Source organism: Lynx rufus, unplaced genomic scaffold (genome assembly GCF_022079265.1).
Source record: "Lynx rufus isolate CCGP_SWC_20201006 ecotype Redwood Valley unplaced genomic scaffold, mLynRuf1.p SCAF_5, whole genome shotgun sequence".
Classification (NCBI taxonomy): Eukaryota; Metazoa; Chordata; class Mammalia; order Carnivora; family Felidae; genus Lynx; species Lynx rufus.
In genome coordinates this window covers 13157250-13183452 of record NW_025814867.1, presented here as the reverse complement: position 1 = coordinate 13183452, position 26203 = coordinate 13157250, and the positions used below count along the sequence as shown (strand labels likewise).

General features: G+C 39.1%; 1 protein-coding gene across 5 annotated transcripts in view; it reads left to right on the top strand.

Annotated features, from left to right (window-relative positions):
* Nucleotides 1–26203, top strand: part of RBMS3 (RNA binding motif single stranded interacting protein 3) — a 695735-nt gene that overhangs the window by 431222 nt on the left and 238310 nt on the right. For all 5 annotated transcript variants that reach the window (XM_047100003.1, XM_047100000.1, XM_047100002.1 and 2 more), the window contains exons 5-6: nt 10331–10488; nt 25421–25500. In XM_047100003.1, the coding sequence (XP_046955959.1) occupies nt 10331–10488; nt 25421–25500 (238 nt within the window). The remainder of the gene's footprint in view (nt 1–10330; nt 10489–25420; nt 25501–26203) is intronic.

The window sequence follows — 26203 nt, the reverse complement described above, 5'->3', positions numbered from 1 at the left end:
AATAGTTCCTTAGTCTTTCTTCGTGTTGACATTTTGAAGATTGCAGACCAGTTATTGTATAGAATGTCCCTCAACTTGGGCCTGTCTGATATTATCCAATGGGTAGAGTCCGGGCATGCATTGGTGGAATGAATGCCACAGTGAATGCCTTCTAGTGCATCATATGAGGAGGCACGTGGTGTTCACTTCTCCCATTTTGGTGATGCTACTTTGATCATTTAAAGTAATGGCTACTAAGTACCTCCATGGAAAAGTTACTATTTTCCCCTTGTAATTAATAAATATTTGGTGGGGGGAGTCTTTGAGATTAGAGGGAAATTCTTTGAGATTATGTCCATTTCTTCTTTCTCATCAAACTTTCACTCACATCTTTTGCCATACACTGATCGTTGATCATTCTTAGATCAGTCAATTATTATTACTATGACTGCCGAGTGGTGAGTTTGCAATTCCAACATCCCTTCTACATTTATTAGTTTCCATTCTACTTAAAGGATCCCTCATTAGTCATTCACTTATATAAGCAGAGACTCATCGATTCTTATTTTATGAGTTAAATCATTACTAACATTTTGTATATTTATGCTCAAATGCTTTGAATAGAGTGCTAACGAAGGTAAATTATGGCTATAAGCTAGCTGCTCTTTTCTCTCCTCTTAATGTAGCATGTTAGCTCATTTTCCAGTCCTATTCAAGTATTAGGGTAATCCAGCAGGAGCTGCTGTTGTCTCGAAGGCTGGGCACCAGTTCTGCCTCAGTGATTCATTGAAGTGAAGCTGGAGGAGTGCAAGCCACTCTTTTCTAGGAAGCCAGGAGCTTTTTATTGTTCTTAACTGTGCTGAGAATGCCAATGACTCTAAAGCTGGGAAGAAAAGACTCTTAATGAGTTTCAGTATTTTAATGTACTGCAGGTTCCCAATTGTATGAATTTAAGAAGCTTAGCAATTTGGTATCTTCTGAATAATAGCATTTATTTTATACTCTAAATACTCCCAGGGAAGTCTGAATAACATTCCAGCTTCTTTGGTGTAATAGCTTTGGTGGGCTAATTGACTTGAACAGTGGAATTGCTCCCTAAAAAAAAAAAAAAAGAAAGAAAGAAAAAAAAAAGCCATACGATTTTGATTAATGAGCCTCGTAATAAATCATTAATCTTTTTAGCTCATAAATGATAGGAGCATTGTTCTGTTCACCCTTCCCCACCATGATATATTTCTAGATTCTCTTGCTGATACAGTAGCCACATTTTAAGGATCTCCCCTTCGGTTGGACATATCCACCTCCACATAATTTAATGTCTAGTAAGTTTGCACCTGTGAGGAATGCAGAGGGACAGGTTCTAAATAGTAATAATTGTTCTTTTATATACATGATTTACATTTAGTTAGTGACTGTCCTCTTGCCATGTCCTAAATTTCTTTATTTTTAATTTAATCGTAATTATAGAAAGAATAATGAGTTACTGAGTTTCCCCTACGTAGCTGGCACTGTACTAAATTTTTAGTGTCATGTATCCTTAAATTCTTGGGGTGCCCGTGTGGCTCAGTTGGTTGAGTGTCCAACTCCTGATTTCGGCTCAGCTCATGATCTCAAGATTCGTGAGATCAAGCCTCGCGCCGGGCTCTGCGCTGACACTGTGGAGGCTGCTTGGGATTCTCTCTCTCTTCCCCTCTCTCTGCCCCTCCCTTGCTCATGCTGTCTCTCTCTCTCTCTCTCTCTCTCATTCTCTCTCTAAAAACAAATAAACTTTAATAGATCAATAAATAAGGAAATATTTGATACTATTTTACCATAAAATAGTAATAATATGAATCCTATCTAACAGCAAATAATTTATATAATATGATAGTAATGTTAATCTCTTGTAGCAATGAATATTATAGTATAGGTGTGCCCCATGCAATATGTGTGAATACTTATACTAAAAAAGTTATTTGTAATTTATCAGAAATTCACCTTTAACAGGGTGTCCTTATTTTATCAGGCCTCCCTAAAATTTCCTAGACATGGTGTTAGCCACGCAAGCACTCTTGCACAGTTCTAAGAGTGACCACTTGTGTTGTGCTCTGGGGCTGTCATCTACATGGAATACAATGAGAATGGTTGCCCTCGAGTGGAACTCTACATCCCTGGCATCTTTACATCTCAGAGATACATGCGTGTATATTTCACGTGTTCATGTGAGCCTCAGCAAATCTAAGCTGCCACGTCCTAGGCAGAAGATACGAAATGGTTCGCCCTGCTCTCTGTTTATATGTGTTGTAGCAGATATTCCAGAAGAAAGTAACAGGATAACATGGTAAACGTATAGCTATTATGTTCACACCATTTCCATGCTTCCGGTTGTTTGAAAGAGGATCATAGTCATTGTCAACAAATAAAGCGACGACTTTTTGTCCCAGAGTTCACAACAGGCTGATAAAATAGACATCCCAGAGAACCCATTCAGAGAGGTGGATTGGACTCTAAGAAAACGCGGTGCGATTTGTTTACAATATTGAGTAGTTCTCTATAGTTTGGTTTCCTGTTCTCATTTCTGACTGTCAGGACCCAGAGTACAAAACCATACATATTTGTGATACCGTAATATATTACAATAAAACTATAGAGAGATCTCAATATTGTAATATGTTAATTTAGCATTTTCTCACAGGAGAAACCATCACGTCAGGGCTGATAACGGGCGGTACTGAGCTCGAGTTCATGAGGTGCATGTGGAGGGAGAAGTCAAGGAAAGCCAGGAATCCAATCTGGCCACCTGTTCCAGGACCACAGGTAATTCAAATTCAGTCATAAAGACTCGAGAGGCTCATTTAATCATTCTCTGCTCATCTCAACTCGAGGCTGCTCAATTGATCTAGAAATAAAAGCCTTAAAGAATAGCGCAAATGACCAGCGGTGCAGGTTGTCTTAAGCACCTGGCATGGTTTCAGTCAGGCCTCTGCCGAGTTTGTTTTCCAGAATTAAACCCTCCAGCTGAACTTGAGGATATGAACTCCAGTTGCCAATGCTATGCTTGCATTAAATCTGAAATAATTAAGTGCTTCTTTTAAAACATGTGTTCCTTATAGAAACTGTTCTTATTGATTCTTATTTTAGGGAAATTGTTGTTATTTGTGCCTTGGGAGGAAAAACTGATATGCCTCATCCTCCTCCAACTCCATCACCCTGGGAAACTAGGGGAAGAGAAATCACCCTTTCTCTTCTAGTGGAGGGAGAAGGTGATTGAAAACACAGGGTGACCCCCTTCACCACTTAGCAAACAGGACAGGGTTTATTAGCCACCGTGTAGGGGTGAAAGCCTACTTCTTGGAAGACCTTCTTTACTTTTTCCTTTGTTCTTTAATGTGTTACCTCAGATGTAGGATTCTAGAGCACTTATCTTAGGGAAAGGCGGTGCCTCTCTCAAAGGCCATGGCTCTGTGAGTAAGGAGTACAGAAGTCCTAGTGTGAAGGTCAGAGCTGAACATGTGTCCTTATTGTTTCATAGCAATACAGATTTGACACAACCCATTGTATTAGAGTTCTTCAGAGAAATAGAGCCAATAGGAGAGATACATATTTATAACATATACATATATGTTGTATGTATGTATTTATTATATGGAATCTACTCACATGATTATGGAGGCTGACAAGCCCCAAGATCTACAGTCATCAAGCAGGAGGCTCCAGGAGAGCTGATGGGTATATAGTTCCAGTGTGAAGGCCACCAGGCTTGAGACCTAGGAAGAACCATCGTGTCAATTTGAGCCTGAAGGCAGGAAAATTAAATGGTCCTAGCTTGAAGGCCCTCAGATGGGAAGAATACTCTCTTAACTCAGGAGTTCAGTCTTTTTGTTCTGTTCAGGTCTTCAGCTTAGGGGATGAGACCTGCCCACATTAGAAGGCCAGTCTGCTTTACTCAGTCAACGAATTCCAATGTTAAACTCACCCAGAAAACATCCTCACAGATACATCCAGAATAATGTTTGACCAAACCATCTGCGCCCCCCGTGGCACAGGGAAGTTGGCATGTAAAATAACCAGGAGATACATGTGTGGTACTGAAGCAAATATGGCCAGAACTGTAGGCTTCCTCCAGGCCTTGTCTAGAGGTGCCACAACTCCAACAGCCGTGCACCAAACGTGTTGAGAATATTACTAGACAACTTTATACAAAGTTAGTGGTAAACTAGTTCCAAAACCTCTGATGCCTTTAGGCCAGTTGTTTACATGGGAGGCTCTGACTCCTTGCTTCTGTTTCAGGGTGAGAGAAAACAGTTTATGTTATTAACTTTTAAATTGCTACAACATTTAAAATAGACTATTCCATTAAAAAAACAATTTCTCCTTCGTCTCCCCATTGATTTTCCTTTCTATAGGGGAGACCCATTGAATTGCAGTATTTATAGGCAATCCTCAGACTTGGTGTAGTCTAGTAGAAAGAGAATCAGATCAAGAGTCAGAAAGTACCACTTATGATGTTGTTTATTTGCCTACTAAGCCATGTGACCTTGGTCACCCTTCCCAGATATCAGAACCAGTTTTCTCATTTGTAGAAAGGAGGTGATAACTCTTGCTTGCCTTTCCTACGTCGTGGGATTATTACAAAGGGCCACATGAAATAAAATGACCCTGAACCACTTTGAATACTGTGAAACTCTGCTCTCTGTAAGGTAATACATTATTATCTTCAGTCTGTATGAACATCCCTCCCAACATATTTTTAAAGTATTATATTGTCACATGTTTGCTTTAAAGTTATTTCAAACTTCCTCAGGATATTTCTGGATGTTCTGTCACCCCTGCTTCAGATAATTCATCTTGAGACATGTTTGTGTAATTGTTCAAAAATGACTATAAATCGGTAACACACAATTTTGTGATTAAAAATAGGACTTGACAGTATACAAAGTAAACAAAAACTAATAACTATAGGGTATTATATTGTGATGGAAAAAAAAAGGAACATAGTCCCCTAAAACACTATTACTTAAAGTTTGGTCCACAAAATGGTACTGCTCACAATGAAATAAGTAACAGAAATTGTAAGTAAGCATTTAAAACCTTATGTAACAATTTCACATCAATACAACATTTAATTCAAATGTAATTTTGGTCTATCAAATGTAATAATAAAAAGCAGCTTTATTTTGCATACCTTTCAACTTTATTTTATTTTCTGTTAATGTATTTTCATTGTATTTTACAAATATTGCTCCATCACAGATTGAAAATAAAAACAGTCTTCACCCCAGATGGCTTAATAAACATTGTTCTAAAGTCTCTAATGCTAAAGCTGTTTCCTAAATATTTAAATAGTTTCAAGTCTGAGTGTTATCAGATTAAGTTTTGAAGTCTTGTTCTACTAACTACCTTTTTCAGAATCATGTGTATGTAACAGCCATCATGCGTACCCAAAAACAGCTCTAGTTACTGTTGGTTTACAAGCTCCTTTGGAGCTTCCAAGGTGTACTCTGAAACTGGTCCCAGTACTCAGAGGATGGGGAGAGATGGAAGGAAAGAGTCAAGTCAGGTAGGTAAGTGGCAGGTTTCATGAGTAAAAGGAACTTGCATACAAGGCTTACCTTGGGCAGTGATGAAATGATTAGATCTCTCTACCCACTTGCCAAATCTGAAAAGTTTATATGAAAGCCTTAACTGGGTTCAATCACGCATACCATCCAGATGGTCTCATCCTCACATCATTATCTCAAGGCTGTGTCCTTGGAGCAGCCTCTGGGAGTGGAGAAAGCAAGGGGAATCCACATTCCAAGGACAGGGGAGGGGGTGAGGAGCCTCCAACTGCCCACGTGCAACTAATGGATCAACCAGTGATCACATTGTTTCTTCACAGTGAGTTTCCCCAACAGATGTAACCTTTGATCTAGATAAGGGCGACCATTATTATCCTCCATTTGTATTCATTTCCTTAGCCACCTTGAAATACTCTGAAACTCTGAAGTTGTCTTACTGTTAAAGAGCCAATGAGTGCCAATAAATCTTATTTCGGCAATTTACATATACAAAAAAATGCAAGAAAAAGGATGTCATTTCAGGAAAAAATGAATTATTTACATATTCTCGAGTGAAATGACAGGTCTCTGCTTTCATTCATAATGGGGAGGATACTTTGCTGTTTCACAATCTCATGACAAAATTAAATGAATTTAATAATAAGTAATAATAATTTAATTTAATCATTATTAAATAATAATTTAATTTAATAATAAAATCAATTTAATAATAAATCAAGAAATCCTTGCATGAAAAGGTGTAGAAGCAGACCAAAAATGGGGAGTTACTTTTGGTGACCTGGTCAATTCAGTGTAATACGTGTGTGAATTGTAGTCATATACTTTTACAAATGAGTTTACATTGCAGAATATTCATTCTGTGAGTGTGTAAAAAATACTGAGCAATGCCATGAACTTTTTTCTTTTTTGATAGTCTTAATTCTATAGCTAAAGTTAATTGATGAATAAGCAAAAATGAATAAAATAGGGAATTCAGAGGTATTAACTCTTGCCTGTACTAATAATTCCTTTGAACTACAACCTGCTATCTGTTATTCATTGTTTCTTAAGAGAAAAGGCAGTGTCATGAATTAGTAAGGACATCACGCCAGGTAAAGAGGACCAGGGTTCTATTTCTAGCCTGTTGCTAGCTGGGTGGACTTGAGCAAGTTAAAACTGCCCCTTTATGGGGTGCCTGGGTGGCGCAGTCGGTTAAGCGTCCGACTTCAGCCAGGTCACGATCTCGCGGTCCGTGAGTTCGAGCCCCGTGTCAGGCTCTGGGCTGATGGCTCAGAGCCTGGAGCCTGTTTCTGATTCTGTGTCTCCCTCTCTCTCTGCCCCTCCCCCGTTCATGCTCTGTCTCTCTCTGTCCCAAAAATAAATAAAAAAACGTTGAAAAAAAAATTAAAAAAAAAAAACTGCCCCTTTAACTTTTTTTTTTTTTGCCATTTATGAAATGATCAGATTGAAGAATATGTCCCTTAAGGTCCATTCTCGAACTAAATGATCATGCAAATTTAAGTTAAAAAGTTAAAAAAAATTTTTTTTTCTTGAAGTTGTTTTAGATTGCAATTCTCACATGAGAATTTTTTTCTGAAAAGTTAAAAGTCAGGTGCTCTTTAGTAGTTCCTAGTGCCAAAGAAGCTTTTGAAAGTTGCCATCAGTTTACATAAACTGGATACATAGATAACATTAAAAGTAAAAATAGGAGTGTACGTATTACTCTAAAATTCATTTTATGCGGAAGTTAAATTCTATTGTCAAGTCAACAAATATATTCAAGACTAATACTGAATTTCAAAGGACAAAATTACTTAATAAATAACACTGCCCAACATTATATTCTTTCTGTGAATACAAATTAAGGAGTTAGCCTTGCTGTTTGAATTTGGATTCAGAAAATAGCTTACTGACCACCCCCTTATGAACTAAGCTCTGCATGACTATCACACATGATTTTGAGAAGCTTCACTGCATTCTGCACTTGGAGAATTTGGAAATGAAATTGCATCAGGATAAACTAATACATTCTTGCCTAGAGAAAATGAAAAGTTCTGTACAGTACCCTGGGATAGTGGATTGGCTGGTTGTGGTTATTTAGCCTCATCGATGACAAAGGGGTGCAGAATACTGGGCAAATTCTAACCTATTCATGGGACTACCGTGTGCCCCCTCTGAGAAATTCAGGGTTAATGTCGGAACTCTCAATCTGTGGGACATGTCTCTCTCATGGAACTTAAGCAAATCTAGGTGTGTGGGGTCCAGAAATTGCATCATAAGAAAATTATTCTTTTTGGAATTCTGTCTCAATTTTGACTCTTCCCAGAACAAAAAGAATCCATCTGCTGTTAGCATGCTTGTCACTCCTGTCTTAATTACGAATCTCATTTGTAACAGAAAAAGTCAATCACGAGAGTCAATGCCTTTTGCAAACAAACAGCATCTAGCTATAATTTAATAACACTGATTTGTTTCCTGTTCTTACAGTAATTTATTTATGCCAGGTAATACCAGCTTTTTAGTTTGGTAGCAACATAAATTACTTTTTAAATGAACTTATTTAAGGCCAGAGGTATGTTGATTTAAAGAAAGAAAATAAAAAAATATACATGGCTGCCAAAAATTTCTCAGGTAATATGCAGGTGATTGAGGCTTGGGAAACACTGGGCTAGTGAGAAACACACTGAGCTGGAAGATAGGAAACCGGTTGCTAAATCTAATTCCAACCCTGTCACTAATTATCAGATTGTCCTTGGGCAAGATGATGAATCTTCATGGCTCCGTTTCTTCATTATCCAATGAATATAATGATATTTGCCAAGCTACCTTTGGAGTGATAATATAAAGACTAAAATTAAATGGTGGGTAGTGAAATAGTTTAAACATTGTATGTGCATAAGATTCTTTATTAACGTATCTGACACACGACTTTTTATTTTCTTTTTTCTTTCCACCACCCCAGCAAAGCAAACAACCAACCAAAAAACAAACATAATCATGACCATTTAGGAATGAATAACAGATAATATGATCTCTGTTTCTCTCTAGGATCACGCTAGTATGTGTGTGTGTGTGTGTGTGTGTGTGTGTGTGTGTGTGTGTGTTGGAGAGAGAGGGAGAGGAAGAGAAAGAGACTGACTACAGCTGCATAGTTTCTGCATTGACACTATTCCTAAATATTGAAGCTGTGTTGTCTTTTTCTGATTGATTCTATGTTTATGTTTACCATTTTCCATGGTGATACAAAAGCTTGGAAACTAAACTATGTTTAAAAAATTAACCTAATGATAGAACTTATTAATCTGAAAGCTTAATAAAAATATTATGACCTGTATGAATATTTAGTGCAGTTAAAAACAGTAGCTTAGGTGGCTTCAATAAGTTGAATGTCCAACTCGTGATTTCGGCTCAGGTCCTGATCCCAGGGTCGTGGGAAAAATCACCACATTGGCTCCATGCTGAGCATGGAACGTGCTTAAGATTCTCTCTCTCTGCCCCTGTCCCCTGCTCACACTCTCTCTGTCTCTCAAATAAAACAAAAAACAAGACTAAAAACAATAGTTTTGTTTTATACCAAAACTGGTTTTCTGACTTGAAATAATACTTGGAATCTTGTTCATTGTATTTTTTTCATCATGCTTAAAACCTCACATATTCTACAGAATATGGTATCTCTTCACAAAAGATGTTTTATGATTACATAATGTCATTTCCTATAGATTTTGGATTTTTTTTCTAATGTAATCTCACTTATCCTTGAAGTTAAGGTTGTTGCTTTGGTTAAAATGTAACGGTGCACTTAAATATATGATATATTTTGATATTAATGGTTATAATATGGCAGGTTTACAGTTGTTTTATCTTGAAACGTATATAAAATTATATTACAACATTAATTCAGTGTGTGAAATAGAGAGCGTCCATACACATGGAGATAGTGCTAGCAATTGTTTGGGTTCTCATTCTATTAAGGAAACTTATTTAGCACTATTGCTGTTTGATTAGAAAATGATAGACATCATTATCTCATTCATATATAAATATTCATGTATGGTGTAGAATAGCATTTTCCAGACTTGAGCAGTCATCAGAATCACCTGGAGGGCTTGTCAAAACACAGATTGCTCGTCCCACCCTCAAAGTTTCTAATTCAGTAGTTCTGGGGTAAACCCTGAGGATTTTCATGTTTAGCAAATTCCACAAGGATGCTGAGGGTGATGTGACTCCCCTCCTCCCGCAGCCAGGGGTCTAGTGGAAGGCAGCTGAACAGTGAAGCCTATGGACTTTGGTGATAGCCCATAGACTTTGGTGATAGCCCCACATTTCAGCCCTGGCTTTGATACTTACCAGCTGTGTAACTTGGACAAGTTAGGGCTCAATTTTGTCATCTGCAAAATGGTAGCAATCATATTTATTGTTGATTCAAATAATGCACATTAACTGTGAATAACAATGCTTAGCCCTGTTGTAAGCACTCACTGAGTGCAACGTTAGTAACTAGTGGTGATGGTGGTTGACGCAGGGGTAGTAACAGTGGTAGTTAGTGGTAATCAAAGAGAATACACATTTCCTTAGTTCATTTGCAATAAAAGTTTGTTTTTCGTTTCTAAGGAGGCTGAATAGAAAGCTTGGTTTTCATTTATGACATTGTTTCTATAAGAAACCCTCCACAGGAAGGGAATTCATGAAAAAGAGGTAGCACCCTTAGAAAACGAACATTCAAGGGTGTGTTGGAGATTGGAATCTATATTGCTGTTCATGTAAAAGTTTAGCCACTTGTGGAATAAGTTTTTCAATATTCAGAACTTAATGCGTTTGTTTCTTCCCCTTAGCAACAAGAGCAAGACCCAACAAACCTATACATCTCAAATCTCCCCATTTCTATGGATGAGCAGGAGCTTGAGAATATGCTGAAACCCTTTGGACATGTCATTTCCACAAGAATACTAAGAGATGCTAATGGAGTCAGCAGAGGCGTTGGCTTTGCCAGGTAAAACACTTGTTACATGCGTGTGTTACTTGTCTTGCCTCATGATCCCCTTTTAATTCCGTTCCTTTCTAGCATAAGGCCCACAGCAATAGAACGTTTTTACCCCTTCCCCCCCCCCCCCAAATAAGTAGCTTTTCAAACCGACTCTGTATCTTGGCCTCGCTCCAAAGAATTTCATTGTAATTATAAATATGTTGTGCTTGCTAAAATATGTACATAGAATGGTTATATGTGTCTTGGGTCATAATGATATGCATACCCAATTCCCAGTTCTCTCTATGCCTGTAGATTAGCAAAATCAGATGCTGCCAATTTCTGCTAGTGGTAATAAATGCCCAGTACCCCAAAGCTAAAGAGCCCATGTGGTGAACAAAGCATCCAAATGCTTTTGCATTGATTTCCAAAGAATTAGACGATAGAATTTCTCAGTCAAGAGAAGGAAGAGAAGAAAGAATTTGAGAAACAGGAATTGTTGGAAAGTCCCAAGGAACCCAGAAAAATAAGGGGGGTCAGGAGGGCATTTGCATTTAAGAGGCCCTAGCTGTGTGGTTTTGATGTTTTACACAGCACAGAAAAAAGAATATTGTACTTTTTTCGTTGTCAGAAAGGAAAAGTAGTTTTCATCTTAACTTTAAGGGAATGTTTACAAAAGAAGATCTCAGCCAGGAATAGAGTTAAAATGGTTGTACCTGCTGTGCTTTCATGAAAAACAAAGCTCAAGAAACCTCGGAGAGAAAGAAACTGCTTAACAACAAAGAATGAGAGTAAGAGCTGTGTCTCCATGGCTTGGTGTGTTTATGGGTCTCCAGCTGACTTCACATGGATGAGTGGATGGATGTTCGTGTCATCTGGAAGTCAGCCCATTGTAGACAGGTGTGTCCCTTTGTACCGAACCCTGCCATTATGTGGAACGCCATTCCAAACCAACTTTTATTAACCCACTTTGAAAGATAACAAATTGGAAATTAACTATGAACTGATGTCTGACTTGACTTCCTAGAAGTCATGGACCATGCGTTAAAGTTCTGATTCCCCACCATGTTCTAGTAGACTGGTAGACATACAAGATGCATGATGATTTGAAGACAAGTAAGCAGAGGGAAGAAAATCTCCTTGACTTGAATGTATCCTTGAGGCATTCACTTTTTCCAGATCATTCGTAACTGTTCCTTTGCGTCATCTAGGCAGAGCTAATCACATTGCCTGGGGCTCTGAATTTTGCCAGTGTAATGAATCTTGAATAGTGTATAAGCTCCTATGGTGACTTTTTTTTTTTTTTTTTTTTTAACAAGGGGCTTTTGGTACAGAGTGTATTATTTGCAAGGGCTGCCATAAAGCATACAAGAGACTGGGTGGGTTAAACATCACAAATTTATTTTCTCACAGTTCTAGAAGCCAGAGAAGTCTAAGATCATTGTGCCAGCAGGTTTGGCTGAGACCTCTCGCTTTGTCATAGATGACCTTGTTTTCCCTTTGTCTTCACACGGTCTTCCCTCTGTGTCTCCGTATTAATCTCCTTTTTTTAAAAGGACATCAATCAGATTGGATGAGGAGCCACCCTTACGAGGCCCTATCGCCATTTCCAGTAACATTATGAGCTATTGGGCGCTAGGACTTCAACATAGGAATTGGTTCAGGGGGAGGCACAGTTCAGCGTATAATCCAGAGATTGGGCTGATCATTTCTCTCACTTTTGTCTTTCCTATATGCTTTCAGTTTACTTACAGTGAAGAGTATTCTTCTTAGTGCAGAAGCCAGTAATGTACATTGTAAGAGGCAAAACTATAATCATAGTATATGTCGTCATAAGAGAGTAAAAACCTGTAAAGTTGTGTTTTCTTTAGGAACTGAGGAAAAGTGGGAATTTTAAATTGTTCTGTTATGCCCGCTTTGAAGGCAGCCTTCCTTTTTTGGTGCATTTTGCATAGAGAGGTTCTAAATGATTCTTTAAAATACAGATGTGAACATGTCAGGGGCCTCCATATGGCCTCCATATATCCCTCCATATGGCCTGAGCGATTGGATTTCCCAGCCTTGCCGACATCATTCCTGACATCATTATCCGTGACATCACTCGACTTCCTGGCCTTCTCTCTTCCTGCCCTGTATGCTGGGCACAAGAAACCCTTCTTGACTGTTACACTTGTCGTGACTCTTACCCTGGCTTCTGCGTATTTACCCTCCAGATACTGGCTTAAATGTCTTTTCTTCAAAGAACCCTTTACTGACCTCTAGCTCCAGCCTCCAAAGTTAGATGGTCATGTCACAGCTCCTGTCAGAGTTGTGTTCCCAAATAAAATTTATCAAAACCATAATAAATTCACTATTTAATGTGTATCTTTACCCACTGGATTCAACATTTGCGTAAATCATATTTCCTTTTCACTGTTGGAAGGATGGATGGGTGGAGGGTGGTTAGCGTAATTACCTTTCTATGGAGTTCCCCAATGACTAAACCCCAAGCAGTAGCATTTTAAAACTTTAAGCTTTGAATATGAATTGTCAGTCGCATTCCAATACTGAGACTCAGGTCTCCACACTCTAAATCATGGTATTTTCCAGTTTCAGAAAGTTAGCACATGAACTGAAAAGGAAAACATAGGTTCAAATCAAGGCAGTGATTTCTTATTCCCAAGAAATCAAAAGAAACCATGGCCCTGCCTCTTTTGTAAGAAGCCAGAAAACTGATGAAGGATCAGTATTTCATTCTCCATGTGTCTTAGACTTGAAATCCCAAGGCGCAGGATCCCACATAATTTACCTAATTTGAATACATGAGAAAATAATCTTAGCTATATCATAGGTAAGTGAGTCTGACCAAATTCCTCTTTCCTCACACTTGGACATTTGCTCTGCATTTTCTCAAATCACTGTGGCTACTGCCTTAATAAGCACGATCATTCACAAATTAACTCTTGCACAAGTATTCCTTCTTTTATTCATTTATTGTTTTTTTATTATATATGTGTGTGTGTATTTATTTTATTTTTTAGAGAGAGCATGAGTTGGGGAGAGGGACAGAGGGAGGGAGAGAGAGAGAGGGAGAGGGAGAGGGGGAGAGAGAGAGAGAGAGAGAGAGAGAGAGAATCTTAAGCAGACTCCATGCTCAGCACGGAGTCTGATACAGGGCTCTATCTCACAACCCTGGGATCATGACCTGAGTCGAAATCAAGAGATGCCCCTCCTCCTTTTTAAATATCCCTTTTTTTCTGGCCACCATTTCTCATTTGGAGCTCTGTCTCTGAACCACAAAACAGAGATGACTCGAGTGACTGTTTTCTCATTTCTTCCCAGGATAGTGCACAATTAGTGAGAGAACTTCATGGATTATATGGCAATGGATGCCTTGGAACAGTGGTTCTCTAAGCTTAGTTTCCAGGACGGAAACCTCAGCATTGCTTGGGAAATTATTAGAAATGCAATTTGGGGGCCCTATCCCAGACTTACTGAATCAGCAATGAGCAGGGCTGGTTGGGGTTTGACAGTCAATGTTTTAGGTGACTCTCGTGCTCTCTAAACTTGGAAGAGCATAGCCTTAGGGCATTAGGACTGGTTCTCAAATCTTCTGGAAGGCCTGTGAAATCTCAAACTGCTGGACTTCATTCTTAGAAATTTTTCTGATGGAGTTGATTCCTGTTGATACGTCTATCACACTGCAGCACTTTCTCACATGTACTAGTCATGAACCCACCTCTCTCCCTGTTCTTCAAGGGTGGGGACCATGTTGTGTTCTTCTTCATGCCTGTCCCAGCACCTAGAATGTTGTCTGACACTTAATTGATCTTCAGTGAATTTTTGATGGTAAACAAATGAGATCACTTCAAGTGTTTTGTTTTTGTTTTTTGTTTGTTTTTGACTATAAGGGTTTGCAGGGAGGTAGCATTTGATGATAATAAGCCACTTCTGAGATGGGTGTCTTGGAATTTTAGAGCAAACTACAGTCAAATTAGCTCAACTGTTATTGATTTACAAATTGTTTCTTCTAAAAGTTCACAGTGCCACAGGCACTATTAAAAGAAAATGCTTATTTGATTGGAAGAACAGTAGTCATGTAATTGTGCCTGGTAAATTGGATATATCTCTTGAATTTATGACTCTCTCAATTTACATAACCTGAATAAATTTTTTCAGAAGGCTTCATTTTGAATATTACCAGTGGTCACTTCTGACCACCAGATGTGGTCCTTGTTTCATGTGCAAGAGATCCTAAAATTCTTTAACTAGAAAGCCCCCCCCCGCCACCATTATTATTTTACTTGCAAGCTATACATTAATCTGCTTTGATAACCATCTCTTCAAAGTAAAAGTAGTATCTTCATTTCATATTTAAAACACTGAACTTCAAAGCATAGATTTGAATGCCAGTAGGGTGCACAGACAGCACAATTATAGCCTTTTCAAAGTTCCAGAAGCATGAGATATATGTCTGAAATTACAGACATTTTATTTTATTTTTTATGTTTCTTTATGTTTGTGGGTTTTTTTTTCTTTTTTTTTTTCTACTCTCTTGTAACTTAAAACAATTTTGCAAGATCCACCGCCCTCTAGGCAACATTTTATAGCCAAGTCATAAACCTCTAAAAACAGCAGTTTATGGTGGGAATGCTGACAGTCAGACAAGTCAGACCCACTGCTGCAGAGCTCACGGGTGCCAACAGACTACCTTGCCTTCCAGGGTGAGGATCAGCACATAAATCAGCCTGAGGCTAGAGGGACATGACTGTGTGTTCACGTTATGCGTTTCCCATTCCCAGAAACATGAGACCATTTGTCTAACAAAAATCACATTGAGAGAGTGTTATGTGAGGCCGGTGAAGAATGACCCAAAGTGCAGAAGGGATGGGGGGTAAACATTCACAATTAATCCGGCTTCAACATCTGGGAACATAGAACCTCTTTAAGAAATGCATTTACTGTCCCCTGGTGAGCTAAAGAGCGTGAGACTGCCGAGCACAGAGACCTTTGTATTTTGCAGTATTTTTCACCCCTCCTCAGTACTCTTAATTTGATTCTCATGGAGTTTTGTTTGAATGACTTTTAAAATATGGGCAGCCAGCCCTGTGTTCTGCCTCCTCCATACTGAATGAACAAGTTTTCCAATTAAATAATTTCAGGTCTTTCTTTTCATGAAGTAAAAAATAAATAAATAATTGTGGTTATAGGCAGACAGATGCCAGCCTGATTATTAAAAACCAGAATTATTAAGAATCAGGCTCCAAATATTCTTTCTGTGTTTTTTCTTAGTGTTGAATATTGTAACAATTTTATTGATTTACCTTTTACTCCCTGATACTTACTTCTTGCTCCCTATCTGCTCCCACCTCCTGAAATATGAGGAACTTTGATTCAGAGTAAGCATAATGAAAAGATGGGAATGTGAAAGATCACAAAGCAAATACCAATGCTTCTTTTTTAGGCAAATATATGATCCTGTAAAATGACCATCAAGCTTAGCTCATTGTGTTTTCATTGTTAACTATGTGTTTTGATCATATCTACCTTGAGTCCATCTTTGTGTTAAAACTTCCCCCCTTGCTGTTTTGGCAATAGTTCTGCCCTTACTACCTCAAACCTGTATGGAACAAGGACATCAAATGTGAGCTGAGAAAATCTCTAAAGTGTGAATCTAGTGATTAGTGATCTCCAAACCACAGGTGTGTTTGCACAAAAAGAGGTTACGGTGTTTGCCGAGATTGAAGAGAATAAAAGCTGTTCCTTCTTGCGGTAACTTTATTTTTTGTTTGTTACTTTTTAAACCTTTATTTTATTTATTTTGAGAGAGAGAGAGACAGAGAGAGAGCATGGGAGGGCCAGAGAGAGGGAGAGAGAGAGAGAGAGAGAGAGAATCCCAAGCAGACTCCGCACTGGCAGCACGGAGCCCAATCTCAGGAACCCTGAGATCATGACCTGAGCAGAAATCAAGAATCAGATGTTTAACCTACAGAGCCACCCAAGTACTCCAACTCCTTTCAGTAATTTTAATTCTTCACCTAATTGCCAGCAAATGTGATCCACTGGAGAGTAAACTCCTGGTCCATCCGTCAGCTTCTTGATCTTTGTTCTCATCTTATGTTTTTCTTCATTTATATCCATTGTACCCACTGTCTGTACTGTACTGTTTGTACCCATTGTCTCTTTGTCTTCATTCACCATCAGTAAATCATGATCATGACTAGAGATAGTCATGCAGAACATTCTGCTGCTTTCTTTTCCATGTTTTCAGAGCCCTGGATTTCAAGACCCAAACCAACCAACCAACCAACCAACCAGTCAACCAACCAAATGAACAAGCAAATAAATAAAATTGCATCAAATCATCTATAATTTTGAAATCTCCTGGACTCAACTCATGGCTTTATAAAAATTTAGAGGAGGGAAAACATATACTCTATTATTTTATCATTATGAAACGAAATGACTGGATCCCAAAGATCATCCTCTGTGGGATGAGAGGAGAGTTATGAATATTGTTTACTCATGTAAAACTAAAATTGGAGAACTTTGTTACATTGAAGTTGGAAGCAGTAACCATTGCTGCTCCCCTACAGCATATAAGCTGAGATACAGATGATAAGGAACCAGCATAAGAGGCTCTTGGTAAGGTTGGATAGGGAATCCTGTCAAAGGGAAAAGGCAATCAGAGATCTGAGGTAGGGCCAAGTTTGGCATGTTTAAGAAACAGAAAAAAGGCAAAGCTACTATTTCATAGAGGACAGAAAAGAAATATAACAGATAATAATATCTAGGAATCAAATGTGCCTGCAGTTCAAAGAGATTGATTAAAAGTGATTATGAATTCCAGTGGCATTTAGTGGTAGGATTTTTCTAGATCTGAACATACTATACTTATCAATTCCTCCTTTATCTCAGTGTTAAGGCTTTTAATTTAATTTTCTTTCATTTCTTTATCTAAACTTCTTTTGAAAACATTAACCTATGGGTAAAAGACAGATTTAGGTTATGGTGTCCACCGGATGTTGGCAGATAATCTAAGAAACAAGCAGTTCCCAGACTGAGTGTAAAAGAAACCTTTTTTTTTCTCTCCCCCTTCCATTTTTCTTGAAACACAGAGCCTCCAGGATGATTTTGTTCCTCGAGCGTTGATAGTTTTATGGCATAGCCATCAGCATGCTGGCTGCACACAGAATTTCACCCCAAATGATTCATCTAAAGAGACTAGAATGAAGCAGTATTTACAAAAGTGTGGGGAGAAGGCAGGAATCTGACAAAGGATGTTGAGAAACCCAGAGATGACCAGAGGGAAGCTCTTACTACCCTGAGACAGCTGAAGGCAGGTACAGGAGTGCTCCCAGGGCCAGCAAGACCCAGAGCCCTGGAGAAGGGGCTGCCTGGAGCAGCTGGAAACTGGGAGAGATGCAGTCCCGGCCAGAGAGATAGTGCCAAAGCAAAGAGAGAATAGGGAGGAGCTGGCCAGACTTCTCTCTACTCCTACCAGGCCCCCAGTGGCTGAACCCCATGAAAAGCTATCACATAAAAGAGCTAAGACAATACTGTTCATAGATGGATCACTTCTTCGAGGCATAGAGCAGAGAAGACATAAAGAGGGGCAAACAGAAAACTCATGGATAAATTAACTATTTTTCTTTCCCTTGGACTTCACTAATGAAAAAAAAAAAAGCAAAGAAAAAGTAGTCAACGATAACTAAGCATCTGCTACTTTACCTCAACATTGGCAGTTGATAGAGGTTGGTAGGATTGATGGCAAATTGGCTCTGTTTAAAGAAAGTAGCTGTTCAGGGTGACTGGGTGGCTGAGTCAGTTAAGAGTCCGACTTCAGCTCAGGTCATGACCTTGTGGTTTATGAGTTCGAGCCCCGTGTGAGGCTCTGTGCTGACAGCTCAGAGCCTGGAGCCTACTTGGGATTTTGTGTCTCCCCCTCTCTCTGCCCCTCCCTTGCTCACACTCTTTCTTTCTCTCTCAAAAATAATAAATAAACACTAAAGTTAAAAAAAAAAAGAAAGCAGCTATTCAACTTTAGTTCATGGTTGCCATGATGTCTTTTTTTTCAAACCAAACATGTGGCTTTTTCTAATAACACATACATGTTGTTTTTCCATACCAATTCTCCAATTATCTGACACCAACTGGGTGTCCAACAATTGAATTGAATTGAATTCTAACACTAACTCTGTAGAGTTATCAACAGAACTCATGGGTTAAAGGTTCAGTCCCACAAGACTGTCCCCACTTCAGACCCCAGCCCCAAATAGCAAGAGCTACTCACATTTCTACCAAGCCAACTATATAGTCATGGGTTCCCTTGACCCCCTCAGATTTGATGATTCACTAGAACAACCACAGAACTCATGAAAACACTTTACTTATGTTTGAACTCTGTTGTTTAGTAGTTATTATGGAGGTTTTATTGCATGGGCATGGTTGATTCATTTACTGGCCATTAATGATTGAGCTCAATCTCTAGCCCCTCTCCCAACCCCTGAGGTGGTGAGTGGGGCTGAAGTCTCCAAACCTCCAATCATTTGGTCTTTGCAGTGATCAGCCCCATTCTGGATCTATCTAGGGGTCCCGTTTTGAGTCATCTCATTAACATAAACTCAGGTATAGCCAAAAGGGCCTCATTATAAGTAACAAAGGACATTGCTATCACCACCAGTTTAGGAGTTCTATGTCAGAAACCAGGGGCAAAGTCTAAATTTATTTTTATTGTACCTTAGTTTCCAATGCAGAAAACATGGAATAGATCATCTTACCTTTCAAGAGGAATCAGCAATCCAGATTTCCATGTGAAGTCTCCCAGTCATTAAATGTTGACAACCATTTCAGAATCTTTAGAACTTTTCTGAAGTCCAGACAAAACATCCAGTTTGGGACATTGACAAACAGCTCCAGAACAGTCATTTTCAGCCCTAGCTACACACTGGAATCACCTGGGTAACTTTGAAAAATATGTCCCTGGACTTCATGCCAAAGCAATAAAGTTAGAATCTCCTGGGCTTGGGCCCAGAATTGATATTTTTAAAAATAGTTTGGTAATAATTATAATGTACAGTCATTTTTGTTTATTTTTGTTAAAGTTTATTTATTTATTTTGAGGGAGGATGCTGAGAGAGAGAGAGGGAGAGAGAAACCCAAGCAGGCTCTGTGCTGCCAGTCCCAATTGTGGCGCTCAAACCCATGAATCATGAGATCGTGACCTGAACCAAAATCAAGAGTCAGTCACCTAACCAACGGAGTCACCCAGACACCCCTACAGTCACTTTTATTTATTTATTTTTTTAAGTTTATTTATTTATTTTGAGAGAGACAGAGATAGCACTAATGGGGAGGTGGGGGGGCACATAGAGGGAGAGAGAGTCCCAAGCAGGCTCTGTGCTACCAACACAGGGTAGGGCTTGAACCCACGAAACTGCAAAATCATGACCTGGGCCGGAAGCAAGAGTCAGATGCCTAACTGAGCCACCCAGGTGCCCCCCTACAGTCATTTTTAAGTAAATATTTTATTTTGGAATAAGTTTAATTTAACAGAAAAGTTACAGAAGTAATGAAGAGTTCCCATATACACCACACCCATTTCCCCCCATTGTTGACACCTTACATTAATTACCATGGTACATATGTCAAAATTAAGAAACTGACATTGGTACATTACTATTAACTAAACTCCAGACTTATTTGGATTTCACTAATATTTCCACTGACATCCTTTTTCTGTCCTAGAATCCAATCCAGGGTACGATTTTTGTGTGTAGTTGTCATGCCTGATCAGTCAGCTGAGGTTTGTGACAATTTCAGACTTTCCTTGTTTTTCCTAAGTGGTACTAGCCAGGTATTCTGGGGAATGTCTCCAGATCTGGTTTTATCTGATGTTTTTCTCATGATAGTATCCATACTATGTATAGATTTTTGGAAAGATTCCCAAAGATGTGAAGTGCCCTTCTTGTGACATCAGATCACAGGCCAGTTAGTAGAGGTTGAATGGAATGGAGGTAGCAAGATCTTTCCAGCATCAGGACGCATTAAAGTAGACAAGTACGGGAAATCAGGAAGGATGATGGGAGGCCAGCAATGGAGCTCCACGTCTCCCAGGTAAGCCATCTGAACTGAGAGTCAAGAGACAAAGATTCTGTTTCAGGCTCATCCACTGACTACTCTTTAGAAAAGGCAACTAGTAGTAGTTTCTTCATCTGTACAATTTAGAAGTTGATATCCATGGCTCTTTCTAGTCCTGAAATTGTGTGATTCTAAAACTCTGGAGTGGGTTTTAATTAGTCAAATATTATCCATAGTTTCGTATCCTACGAGGAATGTGTTTTAATGCTGAGTAAGACATCATCCAAACGCCTGGGTGTCGGCAAAGGACAATGGGAGGAGGCCACTCTGCTTTGTTTTTAAGCATTTATGACACTTGCATCCTGAGAATGTCAAGCACCTGGCAGGTAGAGCACAGATTGCACAAACTAGAGCACACATTGCAAAAACGAAGAAGAAAATTCAGCTCATTCACTCAATCTTTGTTCCTGGGACTCAACTGTTGTTCTTTCCATTACAATAGACGAAGCAGTAAATGATGTAATTTATTTTTGAAATCTCAGAAAGAGTGCACATTTTAGTACTTTTAAAAAATCTGTTGATATTGACCCTTTGCGCAACTCCAACCGGATTTAGATGGATGACTGGCTTGCAATGTTGGATATTCTAAGTTGCCAATAATTTGTACAGAGCCTGTGATTGCAAAACCACAAAAATTTCACAATAGCGGAAACCTCTAATTAACCAAAATAAATGACGGGGTGGATTTGTTTTAAATATATGGTTAATAATGCTTATTGCTTCAAGATCATAAACTGAGAGATGCTCTGTTGAGGTGAGATAGATAGGCTGCAGATGATTTTGCAAAGTTCTCTTCTACCTTGGTGTGTTAAGTCTGACCCAGAACGTTCTACTAATACTGGATCAAGCTCTCCTCTGATGTAATTTGCCTGTGGGAATTGTATTGGCTGTGAAACTGGTTCCCCTTAGTAGCTGTTGTAAAAAAAAAAAAAAAAAGAATTTTTTTTTTAATCACAATTCTGTGATTTGTTTTGAATGACACTGAAGCCAGGTTCCTAGGCACTGAGACAAGAAAGAATGTCAAACGGGACCTTTAATGTGTATTTATATTTAAACATCAGACCTAACAGAAAACCCTGAAGCTTTATACAATGATTGGAGCCTTGTAAGAACCTAATTAATGTATCTTCGGGTGAATGGTTGGCCTGGCACGCGAGCTGTCCCGAGGTACTCAAGGGGGTTCAGGTACCGCCTGGGAAGAATAGATGTGGTTGTAGTGATTCAGTGGCCCGTCTGAAAGCGACGTGTAAAGGCAGCTTTGTCTGGCGTGCCGCCTTTTCAAACTCACTTCATAATGCTAGTGTCAGTTTCAACTGAAGCGTGGGCCAGATTGCAGATAGCTTGAGCTGGCATTTCAAAGTGGCTAATTGTGAACTTGCGAAGAGAATGGACACATTCTTCCAAAGGTGGCTATTCAAATGCAGTATCTTCCCCCCTAGAGCCCCAGCCTCACTTTTGTTCTGTTCCCACATAAAATGCAAGAGGAACACTGAGCCTTTCCCTTGATAGCTCCTCTATCTGCACCTTTGCTGGGACTGCTTTGCCTTGTTAAAATGTGCCCCGTGTATTAAAATGAAATTGTCACTGCTGGGTGGTGCAGCATAACATGGTTTGACACTAAGCGCCGGCAGCTACAGAAAACAGACTTTTATTGCATTTATTCTTTCAGAGACGAGAGTCTCTAAAGGCTCACTGCAGACATTCACTTAGTTAAATCTGAATGAAGCCAAAGTGAACAATCTACGCCGCTGTCTTTGTGTTACCAGAAACAGCCCCCATCCGGCTTGATATGGCTGTAAAATAGTCTTAAGAAAAGATGATCATACTTAGAATCCAAAAGGGAAGACTTGAGGCTTTCAATCCAGAGCAAAAATATTTTAGGGGGGTAGAGTGGGTGAGCCACCTGATTTTCTACTTTGGCTTCCTCTGTATTTCCTAAAACACATTAAATAGAATTAACAAGCCTGTGCACACACACACACACCCCAATCTAGTTTAGTCTTCATTTAGAATTCCATGTCATTTTAAGACAAAGAGAAAGGATTTGATTTGTAGGACTCAACCAAGCTTTAGATTCTTAACTGCCTTTTATCTAGATGAGTATCCAGAGAGAGATTGAGCAGGGAGGGGGCTCTAGGGTATAAGCTTTTCATTCTGTAGCTCTCCTGGAATAAAAATTCCATAAAGTAACATCTGTAGTAATTAAGGGCTTACATTTCCTCTCCCATTCATGTCTCTGGTAGGAGGGAAGGTTATTGTTCCTAAGAGACAATAGAGAGTAGATCCTGTGGGAAGATAGAAAGAGCAAAATTAGAATTCTTTTGTTCCTAGAAATGGAAGTTTCCTACTTCCAAAATAATAATAATAATAATGATAACAATAACAAGTTGGAAGATTTACTGTAAAAGATTCCACCAAAAGAAAACCTTGAAGGAGTTAGGAAAACTGTACTTAGCTATTCCTAAATATTTGGAATGGAGAAAGATTCATCTTGTTTTCCTAACCCCAAATATCATCTGATTTGGGGGAAGTTGTGATTAAGCAGTAAATAAAATGCTCTCTTTGTTTTTATTTTTATTTATGAAAATTGTAGATTATTAAGCTTAAAGAGTCATAAAATTGATTCATTCTTCAGATGTTCTATAAAATCACGCCTATGTGGAACCATTGGACCATTTGATAAATGAATAATAACCTATTTGTTTCCTGCACTTTCTAATGAGTCAGATTGGTTTCCTGTACTTTCTTGTAATACCATGACCAGCTACATAATTTGTAGGACCCAGGGGAAGATAAAAATGCAGGACCCGTAAGGGGCGCCTGGGTGGCGCAGTCGGTTGAGCATCCGACTTCAGCCAGGTCACGATCTCGCGGTCCGGGAGTTCGAGCCCCGCGTCAGGCTCTGGACTGATGGCTCAGAGCCTGGAGCCTGTTTCCGATTCTGTGCCTCCCTCTCTGCCCCTCCCCCGTTCATGCTCTGTCTCTCTCTGTCCCCAAAAAAAATAAATAAACGTTGAAAAAAAATTTAAAAAAAAAATGCAGGACCCCTAATTAGAAAGTCACTAAGAATTCCAAGATGGTGCCAGCAGAGTTTTAAACCAAGTACAGGCTTCTTCTAAATTTTTGGCTCTGTCGTTCTGTACTCATCTCATACCTGGGAAGTCATTGTTGCTTGGTAGGTGGAGATTTGCCATGTGTATCAATACAGAAAAATGTGCCTCCATCCCATGCCTCATAGGAATGTATGTCAGAAAAGATCTTTTTTTTTTTAATTTTGAATCAGAAAATAATTATAGCCCCCCATTGGAACATGCTCCTGATACTATCTAGAATTCTTTAACCTGAAAATTCAGATGTTCTGTCTGCATCTCTGAGCTTATCTCTGAGAGTTTGGTGTCCTCACGCCCCTGGAACCTTCCACTCAGGCACGGTGTTCTGTTTACCTCACCTCCTCTAAAAGGACGCAGGGTCAGGTGAGCCCCCTGCCCTCATGACTTCTCTAAGGGCCCTTTTGGCGTTCTGTGCCCACTTCTCAGTGTTTCCCTGGTTTCTGGAATTCCTCTCACACTTGAATTCCTGTAACTATAATATGTATAACTTATTTGGCATTTGCTTGCATATTTTTTCCTTATCTTGTTTCCTCTGCATGTAACATGCTCCTGAAAACACACAGAAAATTTAGGTGTAGGAAAGTTTTATAACTTGAGCTAAAGGGCTCCATTTGAAGAAAGCTCATATGAATAATAGCATAAAATCCAAAATTATACTTTGCCTTTTAGACAAATTTCACACATTTCATACACATCTTTCATATGTGTGTGATCTGCTTTTCAAATTTGTATTTGCCTCTAGTGTACTGTTTGGGGGATTTAATTTGCTTTCATCAGAACCAGCCCTTTAATTTTTATCTTCCCCATCCACTGTCATAAAATAATAGAGCCCAACTATAGTTAATTATTTAGAAAATGTTGCCAATCCGAGTCTACTTAGGATAGGGCATCCCTGCCAATATTGACATTAGGGTGGTAGAGTTCAAAATGCTCAGTCATTAGCTTGCAAGTGAGATGGCAACATTTGGCCCCAGAAACCTAGTTTAGGGATCGCGATATCTAGCATGAGAAAATAGAGGATTTTCCAAAATTCAAAATGAAGGAAGTTCAGGACCTGAAGTTTACGTGTTTATGTTCTCCTCTCCCATTCCGGGCACCTAATGATTCCCTTTTGTACCTTCACCCGGTGCATCTTCAATAAAAGCGTCAGAGATGCTGATAATACCACCGTATTAATCATCGCTCTACACTGCAGGCGGTGGAAATACAGCTCATGTCGTCAACTCGTTTTGTGGAGTCCTCAGCACAATTGCTTAGTAGCTGCAGTTCAGCTTCGGTGTTAGACAAGCCTTAGTTAAAATCTCAACTCTGCCCCTTATTGGCAAGGTAGTTCATCTATGTCAGCCTCGGAGCCTTCTCTGTGAAGAACCAAAAGACCTACCTTTCTGGTTTGCTAACTCAGACATTCCACAGATATTTACAGCACTTTCAATTGTCAGACAGTGTTCTGTGGGTTACATAAGATACTGCCTCAGTATCACCTCTGGGAGAGAACTCCGCACAGAGCCATCCACCGAGGCAACTTTCAGTGCAGTAAATCATAGTCTCAGCAATGGCGAGTTTGTGATACTCTGTCACCTAATCATGGTGGTCACGGTGACCCTTCCGGTAGAATTCTCAAATCAAGCTTTTCCACGGCTTGCCCATTTTCCTTTTCATTTTTATGTACTCTTCCGGAACATGCACAACTGTATGAAAGTATATGATCTCCTGTTTACCTCTTTTTCCAGAATGGAGTCTACTGAAAAATGTGAAGTGGTAATTCAACATTTTAATGGAAAATATCTGAAAACACCACCAGGCATCCCAGGTAAGAAATACCATTAAGTAATCATGCAATTGTGTCTAGGCTTATTGTTATTGTTAGAAGGAGTACATGGGAAAGCCCTTGGTTGGTCACTGGAAAGGAAAGGTTGCTTTGGTAACTGTGTGTTTTTTAATAGTATGTAGCAACTCCTCTTCTCAAAACTACCAAAGCCTTCTTGGTGTTTCTTCTCTGGCCTTTCTTTGGAATCTCTGCTGATGATTGCCTACAGTGAATTACAAGAAAAACACAGCAAATCATAGTGTAAAACGTACTTCAAGTGAAGGCAGTTTGGGACTCCTGTCATTCATGTGGGTATCTTGATTTCTATTGATCATCAATATGATCAATAGTATCAATATGTATCAATATGATTTCTATTGATCAGTAGTATCAATATGATTTCTATTGATCATCAATATGATCAATAGTATCACTAGTATCTCAATAGTATCTCAATAGTCAATAGTATCTCAACAGTGATAGTCACCGTGGAGTACACAGACTGATGCCAGTATCCAGACATTTCCTACTGGTTCATCACAAGAAGGGTAGAGAAAGGGAGAGTAAGCATTTAGAAACTTTTGTAACAATTTGACATTGCCATGAAATCTGAATGCATAATCTCATATTTAAAAACACATCAAGTTACTGACATTTTGAATTTTTTTTTTAAATTGTCTCTTCATCAGAGATAGTTTGAGAAGCA